Source organism: Seriola aureovittata, chromosome 21, assembly GCF_021018895.1.
Source record: "Seriola aureovittata isolate HTS-2021-v1 ecotype China chromosome 21, ASM2101889v1, whole genome shotgun sequence".
NCBI lineage: Eukaryota > Metazoa > Chordata > Actinopteri > Carangiformes > Carangidae > Seriola > Seriola aureovittata.
This window is the reverse complement of record NC_079384.1, coordinates 705,609-721,139: the sequence shown is the minus strand read 5'-3', so window position 1 is coordinate 721,139 and position 15,531 is coordinate 705,609. Positions and strand designations below refer to the sequence as shown.

General features: G+C 41.4%; 2 protein-coding genes and 1 non-coding gene across 6 annotated transcripts in view; 2 read left to right on the top strand and 1 right to left on the bottom strand.

The window, feature by feature from the left end:
- The window catches only part of LOC130162055 (cGMP-dependent protein kinase 1-like), a 46,553-nt gene extending 32,484 nt beyond the window's left edge, over nucleotides 1-14,069 (top strand). For 3 of the 4 annotated variants that reach the window (XM_056365505.1, XM_056365504.1, XM_056365503.1), the window contains 11 exons: nucleotides 501-566; nucleotides 1,845-1,919; nucleotides 5,610-5,706; nucleotides 7,312-7,451; nucleotides 8,121-8,210; nucleotides 8,826-8,967; nucleotides 9,317-9,480; nucleotides 9,579-9,701; nucleotides 9,793-9,855; nucleotides 9,955-10,021; nucleotides 10,184-14,069. In XM_056365505.1, coding sequence (XP_056221480.1) covers nucleotides 501-566; nucleotides 1,845-1,919; nucleotides 5,610-5,706; nucleotides 7,312-7,451; nucleotides 8,121-8,210; nucleotides 8,826-8,967; nucleotides 9,317-9,480; nucleotides 9,579-9,701; nucleotides 9,793-9,855; nucleotides 9,955-10,021; nucleotides 10,184-10,282 — 1,126 coding nt within the window. In that variant the 3' untranslated portion in view covers nucleotides 10,283-14,069. Of the gene's footprint in view, nucleotides 1-500; nucleotides 567-1,844; nucleotides 1,920-3,967; nucleotides 5,426-5,609; nucleotides 5,707-7,311; nucleotides 7,452-8,120; nucleotides 8,211-8,825; nucleotides 8,968-9,316; nucleotides 9,481-9,578; nucleotides 9,702-9,792; nucleotides 9,856-9,954; nucleotides 10,022-10,183 lie in introns of those variants that run through there. The other variant, XM_056365506.1, reaches the window with a different exon arrangement.
- A 106-nt stretch (nucleotides 14,070-14,175) lies between these two features.
- On the bottom strand, nucleotides 14,176-14,284 carry LOC130163032 (U6 spliceosomal RNA). The gene has a single exon (XR_008826350.1). It is a non-coding gene; the product is annotated as a U6 spliceosomal RNA (small nuclear RNA).
- Nucleotides 14,205-15,531, top strand: part of LOC130162059 (protein FAM13C-like) — a 36,601-nt gene continuing 35,274 nt past the window's right edge. The window contains exon 1 of the mRNA XM_056365512.1: nucleotides 14,205-14,793. Coding sequence (XP_056221487.1) covers nucleotides 14,584-14,793 — 210 coding nt within the window. The 5' untranslated portion in view covers nucleotides 14,205-14,583. The remainder of the gene's footprint in view (nucleotides 14,794-15,531) is intronic.

Here is a 15,531-nt window from a genome sequence, read left to right as displayed (position 1 = left end):
ACTCACACACACACACACTCACACACACACACACTCACACACACTCACCCACCCCCTTATAGATCAATACAGTCCCCACAAGTCAACACAAACCAACACGTGAGGGCTCTCTTCTGTTTGTTTGTTTCTTTAATCACAGATGTTTGTCTGTTACACTGCTGGTTTACTAACCACCCGCCATCATCACCACAGCTGCTGCTAATTGGTTTGAAGTGTGTTTCGCTGTTTCCTCAGGGGAGCGCTATTTACACATCGACTGTGTGTGTGTGTGTGTGTGTGTGTGTGTGTGTGTGTGTGTGTGTGTGTGTTTCTGTGCTGGACTTCAGTCTTTGTGAGGACCAGTTTAAGCCCTGATGAATGAGGTGACGGCTTGACAGTTTAGTAAAGTCAGGACGTTTTTCATGTTTCTGGAAAATGTGGATGGTTTTGATGAATAAGGACATTTTTGCAGAGTAAAGACATTTTTAGAAAGTGAAAATATGTGTGTGTTGTGTCCACAGGGAGGACGTCAGAACAGCCAACGTCATAGCTGCTGAGACCGTCACCTGCCTGGTCATTGACCGAGAGTGAGAAATCATGTTGTAATAATGTAAACTGCAGCTGTGTGAAACAGACTTCACTGTTCCTTCAGCACATGGACAGATCATGAGACAATGAGCAGACATGTAACATGTAACAGTCTTTTTGGCATTTTGAGTTTATTTGTAGTTGTTTGTGTCTCTTTGTCGTTTTGAGGTTGTGTTTTACATGATTGTCACAAAGAACCAGGACGGGACTGGAGTACATGTCCGTCACTCCAGACTCACTGGTTCTCAGATGAAACATCACTGTCCACTTGATTTTAAACTCACTTCACCCCCGTCTCGATTCAGTGCCGAAAGAAAGTTAATCTGTCAGCTGTTCTCCTGCAGAGTGAAGCTGTCTGCTGCCCTCTGCTGGTCCTCACAACGAACTGCACACATGTCACTCACTGAGTCATGTATGTGCAGTATATCATATATAATACATGTAGCAGAGTGAATCAGACCCTCAGTTGAATGAGCTCTTCAGACATCTTGGAAAAAGATAAAGTCTTAAATCTTCATCAGATTTTTTCTTCACTTATTTTTCAATTTGAAACATGATGTTTGTTGATGTTGGTAGAAATGAGTAAAGTGCTTTAATTAATCTGACCACCAGGAGACTCAGCATTGTTATGTTTTTGATATTTAATTTGAAGTCAGGAAGTTGGGACTTAAGTTTTTTATTTTGTATAAATTTGTGATTAATTATGAATAAAAGGGAAACACAACGTCATTCAATTTAGTGATATAAAATATAATTTATAATTTTTACATTATATATTAATGTATATTATATTATTATAACATTTAGAATTATTATATAAATGATATATACTATTGTCATAACACCACCACACTTATATTATTCTGCACTATTTTGTATTAGATTTTATTTATATTATATTTTATGTCATATGAGCATATTTTTATTATGAGATTTATTTATTTGTTTTTCTTACATTAACAGGATATCATATTGTATATATATCACATAATAACCTCAGAAAACTACACACACACACACACACACACACACACACACACACACACACACACACACACATCATAGAGACATACCATACACCTCCTAATCTTTTCATTTACATGTCTGTCCATTATCTGTCCCCTTTGTGTCACACTTGTTTTTGTTGTAAGGTCACAAAGGAAAGAGAGAGAGAGGAAACATTATATGATTTTATTGTGTGTTGGAGTTTTTCTGTTTTTCTTAAGCATCATTTCAGCATTTGTTAAAACCTGTTGTTTCTGTTTCCTCCTCCTCAGCTCTTTCAAGCATCTGATCGGTGGATTGGACGACGTCTCAAATAAAGGTTACGAGGACGCTGAAGCCAAAGCCAAGTAGGTCTAACACACACACACACACACAGACACACAGACACACTGATTCACTCTTTAATCAAATAAACATGTAACTGTAAATAATGCAGCTGTTTTTCTGTTTTTTATCAAAGAGCTTCTGAAAAAAAAACCTTAAATTTCGTGACTTTATAACTGATGCATCAGGCTTTTTTTTGGCGGCATCACCACAGTAAAGGAACAGAGCTCGATAAAGACTATTATAAATCAGTTACTTGAATCACAGAAAATTAATTGCCAACTATTTTCAATGGCTTAATCACAAATTAATGATTAATGATTCACAAACATTCTGTCGTTCCAGCTGCTGCAGTGAGAATATTTCATGATTTTCTTTGTGATATTTCACAATAAACTGAAAATCTTTGTTTTGATCAAATAAAACTCTAGTGTGTGTGTGTGTGTGTGTGTGTGCGTGCATGTGTTTGTGTGTGTAACTGGAGCCTCAGTGCTGCTTATGTAAGGACAGCTAATAACAGCAGCTGCAGTCAGAGAGTGTCACAACCATGTCACACTGAAGGACACAGTCTTTAAAGGTGGAGAGTCACCAATTATTGGAATTCATCAGAAGTAGAAGAGAAATGTTCAGACCACAACCAACGGCGTGTTCAAAGACCACACCTTCATGACTCTGGCTGTTTGGGCTTGTTGTCCTGAGTGAATCTGGACCAATCAGACGCCTCCTGATGATGATGATGATGATGATGATGATGATGATGATGATGATGATGATGATGAAGAATCTGAATATCTAAAGTGAAATCTTTCTTGCTGTGTTGTGGATGTGATGGTAAATATATAATAACAATAATAATAATAATACAGTATAACATGTAGCAGGAGTGACTTCAGACACATGCACATCTATTTTCTGACACACACACACTCAAAGGCACACACACACACACACACACACACACACACACACACACACACTCTCGATCGAGGTGTAACATTAGCTGTTGTGTCGTGTATCAGATGACTGTCAGTCATGTGACAGAGTGAAGCTGAGCACTGTCAGTTACCTCCTCTTATGGTATAGATTCAATACAACACACACACACACACACACAAACACACACACACACACACACACACACACACACAGGTGTCAGTCGGGGATGTTGGCATGGTAACAGTAAGCAGAGACCAGCGTTGAGTCTGTTTATGAACTGAACTCTATGTTTACAGTCAAAAATTAGAGATAATTTAAATTCAAGAAAAAGTTACAAAGCCGCAACATTGGGAAAAGTTTCAATAATTTTGTTTATAGAAAAATCGAATCATGTAAAATTTATTTCCCATCATGTTCATGTTATAAGTTAAATATGATGTTTTGTAGGATTGAGCGCTTTGCTCAGGGACACTTCAGTGGTGTGAAGGTCACGGGATTTGAACGCTGCACTGAGCTCTAACAGTAAATCTCCTGCTTATTATCACAAACTATTTTGAGAGTGATGATGTGTTGGTTTGTCCGACAGCAGCTACTGTTTCTGCAGAAATCCGACTCCACTGCGCCGGTTTCCAGGAAAAAGTCCGGTCCCTGTTTAGAGAATCACACACACACAGACTTGTCACTGTGGTCACACACCATCATCATCCACAGAGAAGCAGACAGCTTTTAATTTTAACACTTGTATTTCTGAAAACAACAAACAATCAACAAACTTGATGAATACAAAGTTAAACGCTAAACCTGGAAGTGCATGAATGAAAACAGGAAATGGTATTTATTATTTCAAAGTTAATTTAAATCTCATGAACATTTTTGAACAGATCACAGGCTGAGAACAGCTGTAAACCCAAAATCTGACATGTGATTATCTGATGAAGGAGTTGTGTCCCTGTGATCAGCAACATGGTTGTCATTGACTCGTGGGGTTCCTCAGGACTCTAGTCTGGGTCCTTTATACTTTCACATTCCAGACACAGCAAAAATTATTCTTATGGGCTTTTTCTTTTTTCTGACGCCTCTATAGTTACATTTAGGAAACCTGAATGAAGCTGAATTACTTCATTTGAGCCACTGGGGGGGGGGCACAACATCTCATTGTGGGGTTCCTCAGGGATTTAATCTTGGTCCTTTTTACTTGTTGTTACATGTTGATCTGTTGCACGGCAGTGTGTTTGTTTTTGTCTTTAAACTATAAAACCTTCAAGGTTCTTCGACCTAAACAACAAAACAAGAAACAAAAAACAAGTTACTGTGATAAAAGCACTTTGTTTGATCCCAGATGCCCAACTGTATTCAGTTCATTACACCTCCGATCTGCAGAGGGACATTTCATCTGAAGACTATAAAACGAATGAGTTGAAACATGAAACTCAGACGGCAACAGATGGTGAACAGTTCAGATGAACTAGGGAAACATCCTGATAAATCCTGCCCCCGCTCTGAAGTTGAAATCTTGGTGTCCTCCGATTTTGAGGTCAGGACAGTTTGTCCTGGGGCCTCCTGTCTGTCTTCCAGTCAGTTTAATGACTGAGCTGCGTTTACTGGGTGAACCTCTGAGCAATGTTTCCATGTGCTAAAAATACCAGCAGCAGCAGCAGCGTCATGCGATGCGGGTCGTCTTCTCAGGTTGACATTACACCCCGCACGACTCAGCTGGACCAGACGTGGACGGTGTTTTGACCCAACAGGACATAGTTTTCAGAGGTTTTCTTTGGTCATAGTTTCAGTTTGAACGCACTCATTTGGACTTTATCAAGGTCAGATGCACAGAGAGTTGTCGTCTAGATACTGAGTTGAGTGTGCAGTGTCCTTCAACATTGTTGAAGGAAGCTGCGATTGTCTTTATTCGTGATGGTGCTGGACTCAGAGGTCGTCTGTTCTGGATTCTGACGGCGTCCCGCTCGGTTCAGGACCAGCCTCCTTTGTAACTTTGATGCACAAAGAGCTGGAGGAACTGGCAGCCTCACCGTGCCGCCGGTCCCACCAGACCAAAACCCTGCGCTGTCATCACCGCCATCATCCCCTCCCTCACCATGTAAACTGGAAGTGGAGCTCTTCTTTTGAGACGGCTCTCTTAAGGACACTGTGCCGAACGTTTTCATGAGGACGCAGGTTCAATATCGATATGTTTGTTTGCACTCTTTAACTTTTTGACCAAGAGACACTTTGCCAGAATTTGAGGGGCGTGGACTACGAGACTCCACCCTCAATTCATCCTTAAGAATTACAGTTTATTTGAGGAAGTGAAGCTCGACTGTTTGTGGCGAGAAGATTACATTCCTGAGGCGGTTTTAACGATCAGAACATTCTTCAGTTGGTGATAAACTGGACTAAAGACAGACTCAGTCAAGAACCAGCAGATTAAGTCAAGTTTGGAGATGAGGGAGTTGCTTCCTGTCCCAGCGAGGCAGCAGAGAGAGCGGCTCTCCAGCCTCCCTGCTCCTCCCACCCCCTCCTTCTCCTTCCCCATCACCTCCTTCTCCATCCAAACCTCCAAGAAGTTCCCGTTCTTCCATGTGATCAAATGCTGCAGGTAGGACTGGGTGTTTATTCGGGATGGTTGGATGGGTTTTAGGTTGAGATGGCAAACCTGTAGCTGCTCCGGCGCTGCATCGAAATGTTCCTGCGTGGTGGTCCATCTTTCAAACTGTCCTAAGAGCGTAATGCTGTATTTTCCTGTGTTCAGTGAAGGCATCCCTGTGTTTGTGTGTTATCAGGTACGAGGCAGAGAATGCCTTCTTCTCCGGCCTGAAGTTGAACGACTTCAACATCATTGACACGCTGGGAGTCGGCGGCTTCGGACGCGTCGAGCTGGTACGAGCTGTTATCTGGTATCAATGATTTGCAAAAAATCAGAAGCAGAATGTCTGTTTTTTATCTTAATGTGGCGACATAGGATGATGTCAACTATCAGACTATCAGGTTTGACAGGAAAGGCTGGATCATTTCCAGACCAGTTTTAGATCAGTTCCAGATCCAGACCAGTTTGAGAGTTTGATTTGAGGCCTGTCTTAGACCAGGTCCAGATAGATTAGTTGTAGACTAGTTTCAGATTAGTACAAGACAGATTCTTCACATTATGTTACCTGAGCTCCGACATGTCAGAGAGGTCTGTGTGTGTGTGTGTGTGTGTGTGTGTGTGTGTGTGTGTGTGTGTGTGTGTGTGTCAGCTATTTGCAGTAACTTTCCAGTAAAGTCTAAGAGCTGGTAACTGTAAACCAGTCATCATGTGAGTCTGGTCAGGCTGGACTCCAAACCTCAGACTGACCAGGGCCAGTTTCAGTGCCGCAGGAGGCGGGGTTTGGAGGAGGCGGGGTTTATGGGCGGTGGGGAAGCCCTGCGGAGGGTCTGCCCAAAAACAGGAAGGAATCCCCGCTCAGGGTTTCCCATCAGCCACTGTAGGTATTTTTAGAGTGTAACTCTGCTCCGAGGAAAAAAACCGACCTCTGACCTCCAGACGGTCCGACCCCTCACACTCTGATCACATGATCTCTACCACATCATGACTCCTCCTCTGGGTTAACTCCACAGCTGGAGGCTCAGTTCAAGTTGATCAGGACCTTTGCACCAGAGAGGCCTGGAACTCCAGACCTGGACCTATCCCCAGAGAAACCAGCAGCAGCTTCCTGTGTGATGATGATGATGATGATGATGACACCTGGTTAAATATGTTCTCCTGTAACGTTCGAGGAGCGTTGGCATTTTCAAACTTTCCAGTAGTGAGCTGTTTTTTCCTTTTCCTCATCTTCACCATCACAAATACATGTCTAACACACACACACACACACACACACACACACACACACACACACACACACACACACACACTGACCTCTCTGAGATGTCGGAGCTCAGATAACATAACGTGAAGAATCTGTCCAGAAATAGAAGATTGTGTCATGTCCTATTAACGCCACAGTGTGTGTGTGCATGTGTGTGTGTGCATGTGTGTGTGTGCATGTGTGTGCGTGTGTGCGTGCAAGGTGTTTACAGCAGCACAGTTGGTTCAGACGTCTCATTAATAAACAGCTGGTCCCAGTGTTCCCACAGCTCCCAGTAACATGGAGAATACATTCCTGGATTCCCTTTTCAAAAATGTATAAATGAACTATCAAACCATCAAAGTAGTAGAGTATTTATTGATGATCAATCATTTATAGATTCGATTATGTCGATTAAAATATGAAATTAAGGAAGTGCTTTATTACGTTTTCTGTGACATCACTGATCCTCCGTACATCATTTCCTGCTGTGGGAGATTTCTTATAAATGAACTTTACTCCTGTGACTTTAAATAATCACCGTATATGAAAATATAAAGTGTTGTCCCGCTCCATGTGTGTTAATGGCATCAAACAGAAGCAGTGTGGTTGTCATGGAGATGTGGTCTGGGTTATGATGATGATTGTTCTTCTTCAGGTGCAGCTGAAGAGCGAGGAGGCAAAGACATTCGCCATGAAGATCCTGAAGAAACGCCACATCGTGGACACGAGGCAGCAGGAACACATCCGCTCCGAGAAACACATCATGACGGAGGCGCACTCCGACTTCATCGTCAGGTCAGTATCATCATCACCATCATTATCATCATCATCATCATGAGTTGTTTTATATTAAACTTGATAGAAATCACACCTCACAGTCTCCATCATGTGACTGAGTTTTTACATTTTAAAATGAATAAATATTTGATAAAGCCAGACCAGAAGCTGCAGTGCTTCCTGTCTTGCAGCTTTACAAATTAAAATTCTTTTGAAATCTACAGAAGCTGAGAAAGGCCATACTGACAAATAATTTTTTATGCCCTTATTTATTTAATAATTATCCCGTCAACTCAAGAAAACAAAGCTTATCTTTAGATAACAGGATGAAAAATATTTTCGTGTATGGCCTTTCTCTGGCTCTCAGGCTTTCAAAATAAAAGCCTCACAGATGAATCTGTGGGGGGGAGTTTCCGTGCAGCACTTTGGTCACTAATTAAACATTCTTTGCAGTTTGGTTCCAGTTTTCAAAATAAAAGAAACAGGTTTGTTCTTCTGATCTGTTAACTGTTAGATCTTGGCTTTCAAAATAAAAACTTCACAGAAATATTAAACACACGGGAACAGGAAACCATCAAAGAAGAAAACCAGGCATCAAAATAAAATCTGAAAACAGACGTGAATCTTCTCAGGTGTGTCGGTGGGTGTTTCGCCCTCAGGTTCTGATGAAAGGTTGTTTGTGTTCAGGTTGTACCGGACGTTTAAAGACAGTAAATATCTGTACATGCTGATGGAGGCCTGTCTGGGCGGAGAGCTGTGGACCATCCTGAGAGACAGGTACACACCTACTCACATCATCTTTTAATAATGCATCGTGAATATCAGCTGATAGCTTGAAGCCACAGGTAGAAAAACCTTTCAGAGCTTAATTAATGGAAGTTTATTTTGAAATGCTGAAACAACAAGTGTATTTATTGATCAGTTAAAAATTAATGGACAAAAGATTTATCAATAACAAATTTAATAATAATTTAAGAACAGTCGTTTTTCAAGCAAGATTTTTCAAAACTAAACAAATTTTCTCTGATGTCATTTTCAAAACTGAATCAAAACCTGGAATTTTTTTTACTAATATTTGACATTTTACAAAAACTAGGTCAATGATAGATCAATACAGATTATAATCAGCTGATTAAACAAGCCAGAAAAATGTTACAATTGCAGCCAAGTCGTTTTGTAGAAAACCAACAAATGAAAAATAACTAAGATGGAGGAAGTCAACAGAAACTTGGGTCATTCAAGTCAAACAGTCGCACCGAGGGGCAGGAAGTCCTCCCACAGGAAGTGCTCCCACAGGAAGTGCTCCCACAGGAAGTGCTCCCACAGGAAGTGCTCCCACAGGAAGTGCTCCCACAGGAAGTGCTCCCACACCTTAAACCTTCTGTGTTTCAGGGGTTCGTTTGAAGATTCCACCACCAGGTTCTACACCGCCTGCGTGGTCGAAGCCTTCGCCTACCTGCACGCCAAAGGCATCATATACAGAGACCTGAAGCCTGAGAACCTCATATTGGACAGCCGAGGATACGCCAAGCTGGTACACACACACACACACACACACACACACACACACACACACACACACACACACACACACACACACACACACACACACACATGGACATCCACCTTTAGACTGTATGGAGCTTTAATTATATTCAGACGGTTTTTCATTGATCTGATTGGAAGAAGCCTGTGTTGATATTTCTTGAGTTCATGGAGACTCTGTCATAATAACAACATTAGTGAAGAAAACACTGACAGATGTTTATCAGGAACAGGCCTGTACATCAGAAATGTTCAGCAGCTTGTCAGGAGGAAACTTTCCTTCCAGTTTCTCTCAAACATTCGAGACGGATTGAGTTTCAGTTCAGGTTTGTTTCCAGGTGGACTTTGGTTTCGCCAAGAAGATCGGTTTCTGTAAGAAGACGTGGACGTTCTGTGGGACGCCGGAGTACGTCGCTCCAGAGATCATCCTCAACAAAGGTCATGACGTCTCAGCAGACTACTGGTCTCTGGGCATCCTGATGTATGAGCTGCTGACCGGCAGGTGAGGACACGCACCTGTAGAGCTCAGCAGAGTCAAACTGGTACTGTCGGGTCCTACAGTGTCTCTTTGTGTCTCTTTGTGTCTCTTTGTGTCTCCAGTCCTCCGTTCTCAGGTCCTGATCCAATGAAAACCTACAACATCATTCTGAGAGGCATCGACATGATCGAGTTCCCAAAGAAGATCACCAAGAACGCCGGCAACCTCATCAAGAAGCTCTGCAGGTAGGGGGCGTTGCATGTCCGAGCTCAGAGTAACTGTACACTCAACATTTGTTGTTTTAATCTCCAGAAAAAAATCTGTTTGTGTTGACAGAGATAATCCTTCAGAGAGACTTGGAAACCTGAAGAACGGGGTCAAAGACATCCAGAAGCACAAGTGAGTGGACACAGAGCCGTCCACATACTTTTGGCCATACAGTGTAGTCACTAACTTCCAGCTGAATGTGAACTAAACTTCCTCTCCATGTGTGTTCAGGTGGTTTGAAGGTTTTAACTGGGAGGGTCTGAGGAAAGGAACTCTGACTCCGCCCATCGTACCTGACGTGAGTAGAAGCAAAATTTGATTCCTAACATTTTCCACAATGAAATACAGCAAACCATTAAAGAGTAAATACTGTGGTATGCATGGGCCAGATGGCAAGAGAAACTTTCTTTGTTCAGTCTGTAGATGTTGAAGGAGTTTGACTGTGTGTCCGTCTGTCCAGGTTTCCTCTCCAACTGACACCAGCAACTTCGACAGTTTTCCTGAAGACACAGACGAACCGCCGCCAGATGACAACACTGGATGGGACTATGACTTTTAAAGTCCCACCCACCAGCTCACACTCAAACACAAAGCCTGAGACAAAGACGAAGAAGAAGAAGACTTCTCCCCAGGCTGAATGAACACAAGCTACATGTGCCACATGGTGGATGTTATGAAGCATGGCTGAACCCAGTGGGAATCAAAACCCTGATAAAAGGGAAAGTACGGGAGGCCTCTGGCGTGACCTTCCAAAACACCTGAGAGATGGATGTTGAAGTGGTTCAAGAATCAAACTAACCACCTGTTCATGTGGACAGTTTGTCCCTGTTTCCAAGACCAGGGACACATTTTTTAACAAGCCTCTTAAAGCAGAAAATAGGAAATAGTTGCTCTTGCCTGGTCTAAAGGGAAAGTCATCCTAGTTCCTCCAGATTTTAGAGAGCTGTCAAAACTCCAGAACAGTGTTGCTCCATCCACAAAAATGTACCAACAATCCAGAAAAGACGTTTTTGCAAAGCTTGGATTGTTTCCTTGAACGCAGAACAACCCGGATTCCTTGTTTGGCTGTGGCTGAACTTTGGGTATGTTCATCCATCAGCAGTAAAAGACACAGTGTGGGTCTCACTTTATGTCCCATATATTGCTGCAAAAGAAAGCAGGTAAAAACTCAAATCCACAGAAATAAGCCAACAGTGCATCACAAGATGTTTTTGCAAAGACTGGCAATGACTCAGAAATAAGAACCCAGAACAACACAGATTCCTTGATTCACTGCATTTGAACTCACACATTATAGGCCTTGCTTAATGTCCCATACAATGCTGCAACACTCAGAGGAAGCTGGGATGTTCATCAGTTCATCAGTTAGCCAGAAATATGAAACTTAAATCCATCAGTGAAGCTACCTGAGGCTGAAGCTGGAACGTCCTGAGATGTCCAGTGAAATCACGTTGTCACAAAGTGCTTCCCAGAGCAATGAGGAAAGCCCCAGACCCTCATGGGCCCCAAAGACCTCAAAGATCCCAGATTGTCTTTAATGCACCATTAAAGGCCCTGTCTTATTGAACGGACCTTTATCAAGATTTATTCTAAATAACTCCTTTAATATTTATGTTGATATTGTGCTAACATGGTACATATCATTCAACACATTTGTGTTTAATACAACTGATTATTAATCTGACATTTATGGGTTAAAATCATTTCTACCACAGGACCCTGTAGTGTGTTAAACCATCCCTGGTAACAGAGGTCCTAACATGGTTGAAATGAGTGAGAACAAACTCCTGAGGACATCACAGACACCTCCTGTCAAGTGTCCTTGATCTCTGGCTGAAACTTGACCTTTGACCCCTCTAAGGGAGATGGTTTTACGACTACTTGTCCTGTGAAAGGACTTTTTTGTTTTGTTTTTTTGTGGTATCGAGGAGGTCTAGGTTTTGAAAGTTAGAGTTTTTTCGGACCCTCCGAGGCCAGGGTCTGGCTCTCCGGTACCGGGCTGGAGGATGTTCGAGTCCCCCTGTTTCTCTGGGCGGAGGAGGAACACCGAGCTGAAGACTGAACAGACGAGTTAAAGGTCACTGTGATGCCTTCGCCTCTCATTTCATTTTCGGTAACGTAAAATCCAAAGACAGAACGAGAAGTTTGTGTGCAGCAGCTTGTTGCCCCCTAGTGGACGATGGGGGAGGTGATATGAACATTTCTACTTTTTTTTTTAAGTATATTTTTTGGACTTTTTATGCCTTTATGATAGCACAGTAGAGAGAGACAGGAAATGGGGAATGACATGCAGTAAAGGGTCGTCCGATGCAGGATTCGAACCGGGGCCGACTGCAGCCTCTACATATGGGGCGCCTGCTCAACCCACTGCGCCACTCGATGCCCCAATTTCAACCGTTAAACTTTACTTTCTATCATTCTTTGTGTTGTGAATCTTTGGATCGCAGCATGAGAACAGGTATTTTGTACATATTTCCTAGACTTCCTACATATCTTTGCACACAGCCACAAATGCTCCATTCTCACATACACGTTTGAAGACCGAGCAGGTTTCAGGATTGTTCAGATGTTCCAAAAATGGATCTGACGTGTTTTGTTTCAAGAGTATTCATATAGTGTCTGTCAGGCTCATGGTATACTGGCTTTTAAACGACTTGGTTCCAGACCTCGGACTCAGTTCCTGCATCTGATTGGTTTAGTGATTCAAACAGGTCATTGAGGGCAGTTGACACACCACAGGGACAGATATACTCAAAGATGGACATGTCCTCGTGGACCCTCACAGATATGGGCAGATTACATCTGAAAATAACAATTATCTTTCATATGAATAAGTCATTTTGTCCATAAAATGTCAGAATATAATGACAAATAGCTCTTATAATTCCGAACAGCCTAATACGTCTTTAAATGTCACCCTCTCGTCAGACCAACAGTGTGAAACCCAAAACTGTTCAGTTTCACCGATTATTGATTGGATTTGATATATGTCAAAACACTTCCTGGTTAATTGTTTTTAAGTACAACTCAGTCTGACATTGACGTAAAGAAATGACGACTCTTAGACTGACACATTTCTTCGACCACATAACTCTTAACACCTTGTGTCTGACAGTGACATCACCAGGAGGGATACGTCATTCACTGCTGATTGGTCAGTTAAATAGCCGCCCTCCCAAACAGCTAACGTGCCACATGTTACAGTGAATGATGAAGACAAATGAAATACTTGACATGGCGACACTGGATGAGTTCTGACACACAGGTTAACCATCAGGAAGTTGGTCGCTGCTTGAGAGACTTGAGAGAAAACCTTCATTACTCTTTCATTTCACTTGTGTGCGGAAACTTTGACAAAGTGGACGTTTAGAAACTTTAAGTTGAAGTAGACGTGATGACTCTGGTTTGGGTTGCATCCACAAACAGAGAGTTCAGTCTTTAAACAGTGATTCATCTATTTATTTCAGTTTGTATTTGAACAGTATTTTGTGGCCTGTTGTAGAAGCAGCTGATTTGCATTAGCAGTCTGATTTTGCTGTGATATTCTTGTAAAAATGATCAGCGATGTGACTTCTGTGAGCTCTGCATGAAAATCTTGGTCACAACTTGTTCAGTTTTCACCACCAGGGGGCAGAATAGGGCAGCGCTGGGCCTCAGGACAGACATGTCATCATGAGGGGAAATATCCTCAATCTCTGTCTCTCTGAGATGTTTAGAGGAGCATCGGACGGTATGTTAAATCCAGAGCTGGAGTCAGAACATAGTTAGCCTAGCTTAGCATAAAGACTGGACAGCTTGGCTTTGCCCAAAAATACCAACAATACCAACACCTCTAAAACGGACTGATTATTCACATGTTGTATCTCATTGGTTTTAATGCACAAACAGAAACGTAAAGGAAATACAGTTCGTCATAATCACACAAAAATACCAAGGAAATATTTCTTGGTGGGAACACTACAAGACAAACAGACGTGGTCGAGTTTAAAGCTCTCACAGTGAAAATCAGCTAAAAGATGATTTAGACAAAAAAGTGTTTGGACCAGAAGGAGAAATATTCATGTTCATATTGATTCTTAGTGATGATATTTTGTGCTTATGATTTACTGATTTATTTGTATATATTGGGAGTATAGTGTTTTATGATTTTTCAGCTATAGATTATTATCATTATTATTATTATTATTATTATTATTACAGTGCCTGGTGTGGTAGCTGAAGAAACTCTTGTTCTGTCTCAGTTCAAAAAGCTTTATGGACGTGACTGTTAATAACAAAACAAAACATAAATAATTTTGCCAAAGCAGATTGATCTGTTAAAAATGAATAAAAGCTGTAAAAATAAAGGTTTTTGTTCCTTATTTCTTATAATTTGAAGCTCATCATGTGTTTGTCATAGTTCATATTCAAAAAACAAGGGTATTGGTTTTGAAATTATTAAATGTTTCCATAAAAAAGTGAGAACGCTTCACGATTGTGCGTGTCATCCTTGCGTACAGGGGCCATGCTAATCTTCTCTGTATCATTCCCAGTTTATCATGTGTGTTACAGGACGTAACACATGAGCTGCTGGACCTGGTCTCTCATTTGAAGGGGGTCAGGAAACATGGAGTCTGACTCAGGGGTTCAGATCAGAGGGAAACTTTTAACAGACCCTGATGCCAGAAGACGGAAAACTACATAAGCACCTGATAAAAGATGAATGAAAATAAATGAAATCAAAACAAAAAACAGACATAGAAAGAAATGAAAAAGAGAAGAAATGAACTATTATAGTTTGTTTTAGAAGAAATGACCAAGAAATCATTCCATGTAGTTTTAGACATAATTGATGAAAAGAAAAGAGTGTCCTTATGTTAAATGTTGTGCTTTTATCTTCTCCCACAGTCTCTTTCAGTACCTTTAACCTGCCTCTATAATGTTCACTCTCAGCTCAAACGTCACACAAACGTTGCAGCAGGAAGTGGAACCTGCTTTCATTTCAAAATAACGGGTAGTTCTGCAAACGGCCACCAGGTGTCAGTGTGGACCGGCTCTGTGCAGGTGAAGCTGCCGCTGCTGCTGAACACAGTAAGTCTTTTTTTAACTGACCTGATTAATTGTTAATATTGTTTGCGTACGTTTTCTGAATCATTCTCAAAAGAAGCAGCTCTCATTTACATAAAGATGTTTTCACATCAAATTTGTTACAACATTGAAAATTCAACAATTTGTTTTGTTCATCGTATCATCAGAGAAATACAAGTACAAGGCACAAAGAGATTTGACCAGACCGTGATTTACATTTAAATACCTTTAAACTGCGTCTACAAAACTAAAACTGTACAGTGGCCAAAAAACGGCCATAACTTCAATTTCACCGAAACATCGTGTAACTTGTCACTCCGCCTACAATGGAAGAGGCTACACAAACTGTTGGAGAGTTATTTATAGGCCGAATTAATCCACAGACAAATCTGACTCGCAAAATATCTAAAAGCTTTATACACGTATTTATTTGTTGCCCATTAACAAGTTATCTTAAATTCACATGATTTCTAAACGGAGCCTGGCGAGCCGTTCCCAAACCCGCCGTCAAAAACAGCTCAGCTTTAATCATGTCGTCAGTGCAGTGAACACTGTCTATTACGGACAAAAATCCACCTGAAAGATTTTGAATATGATTGAAAATAAGAGAATTCAGCCCCAAAACAACCCGCCCATGATATAGGGACTTTAATAGAGCGTGTTTTACCTTTTAAATATCTGACAATTGAATGATTCTTTGCTTTTTGTCAAACTTTCAAACTTCGTCAACATGACTCATTA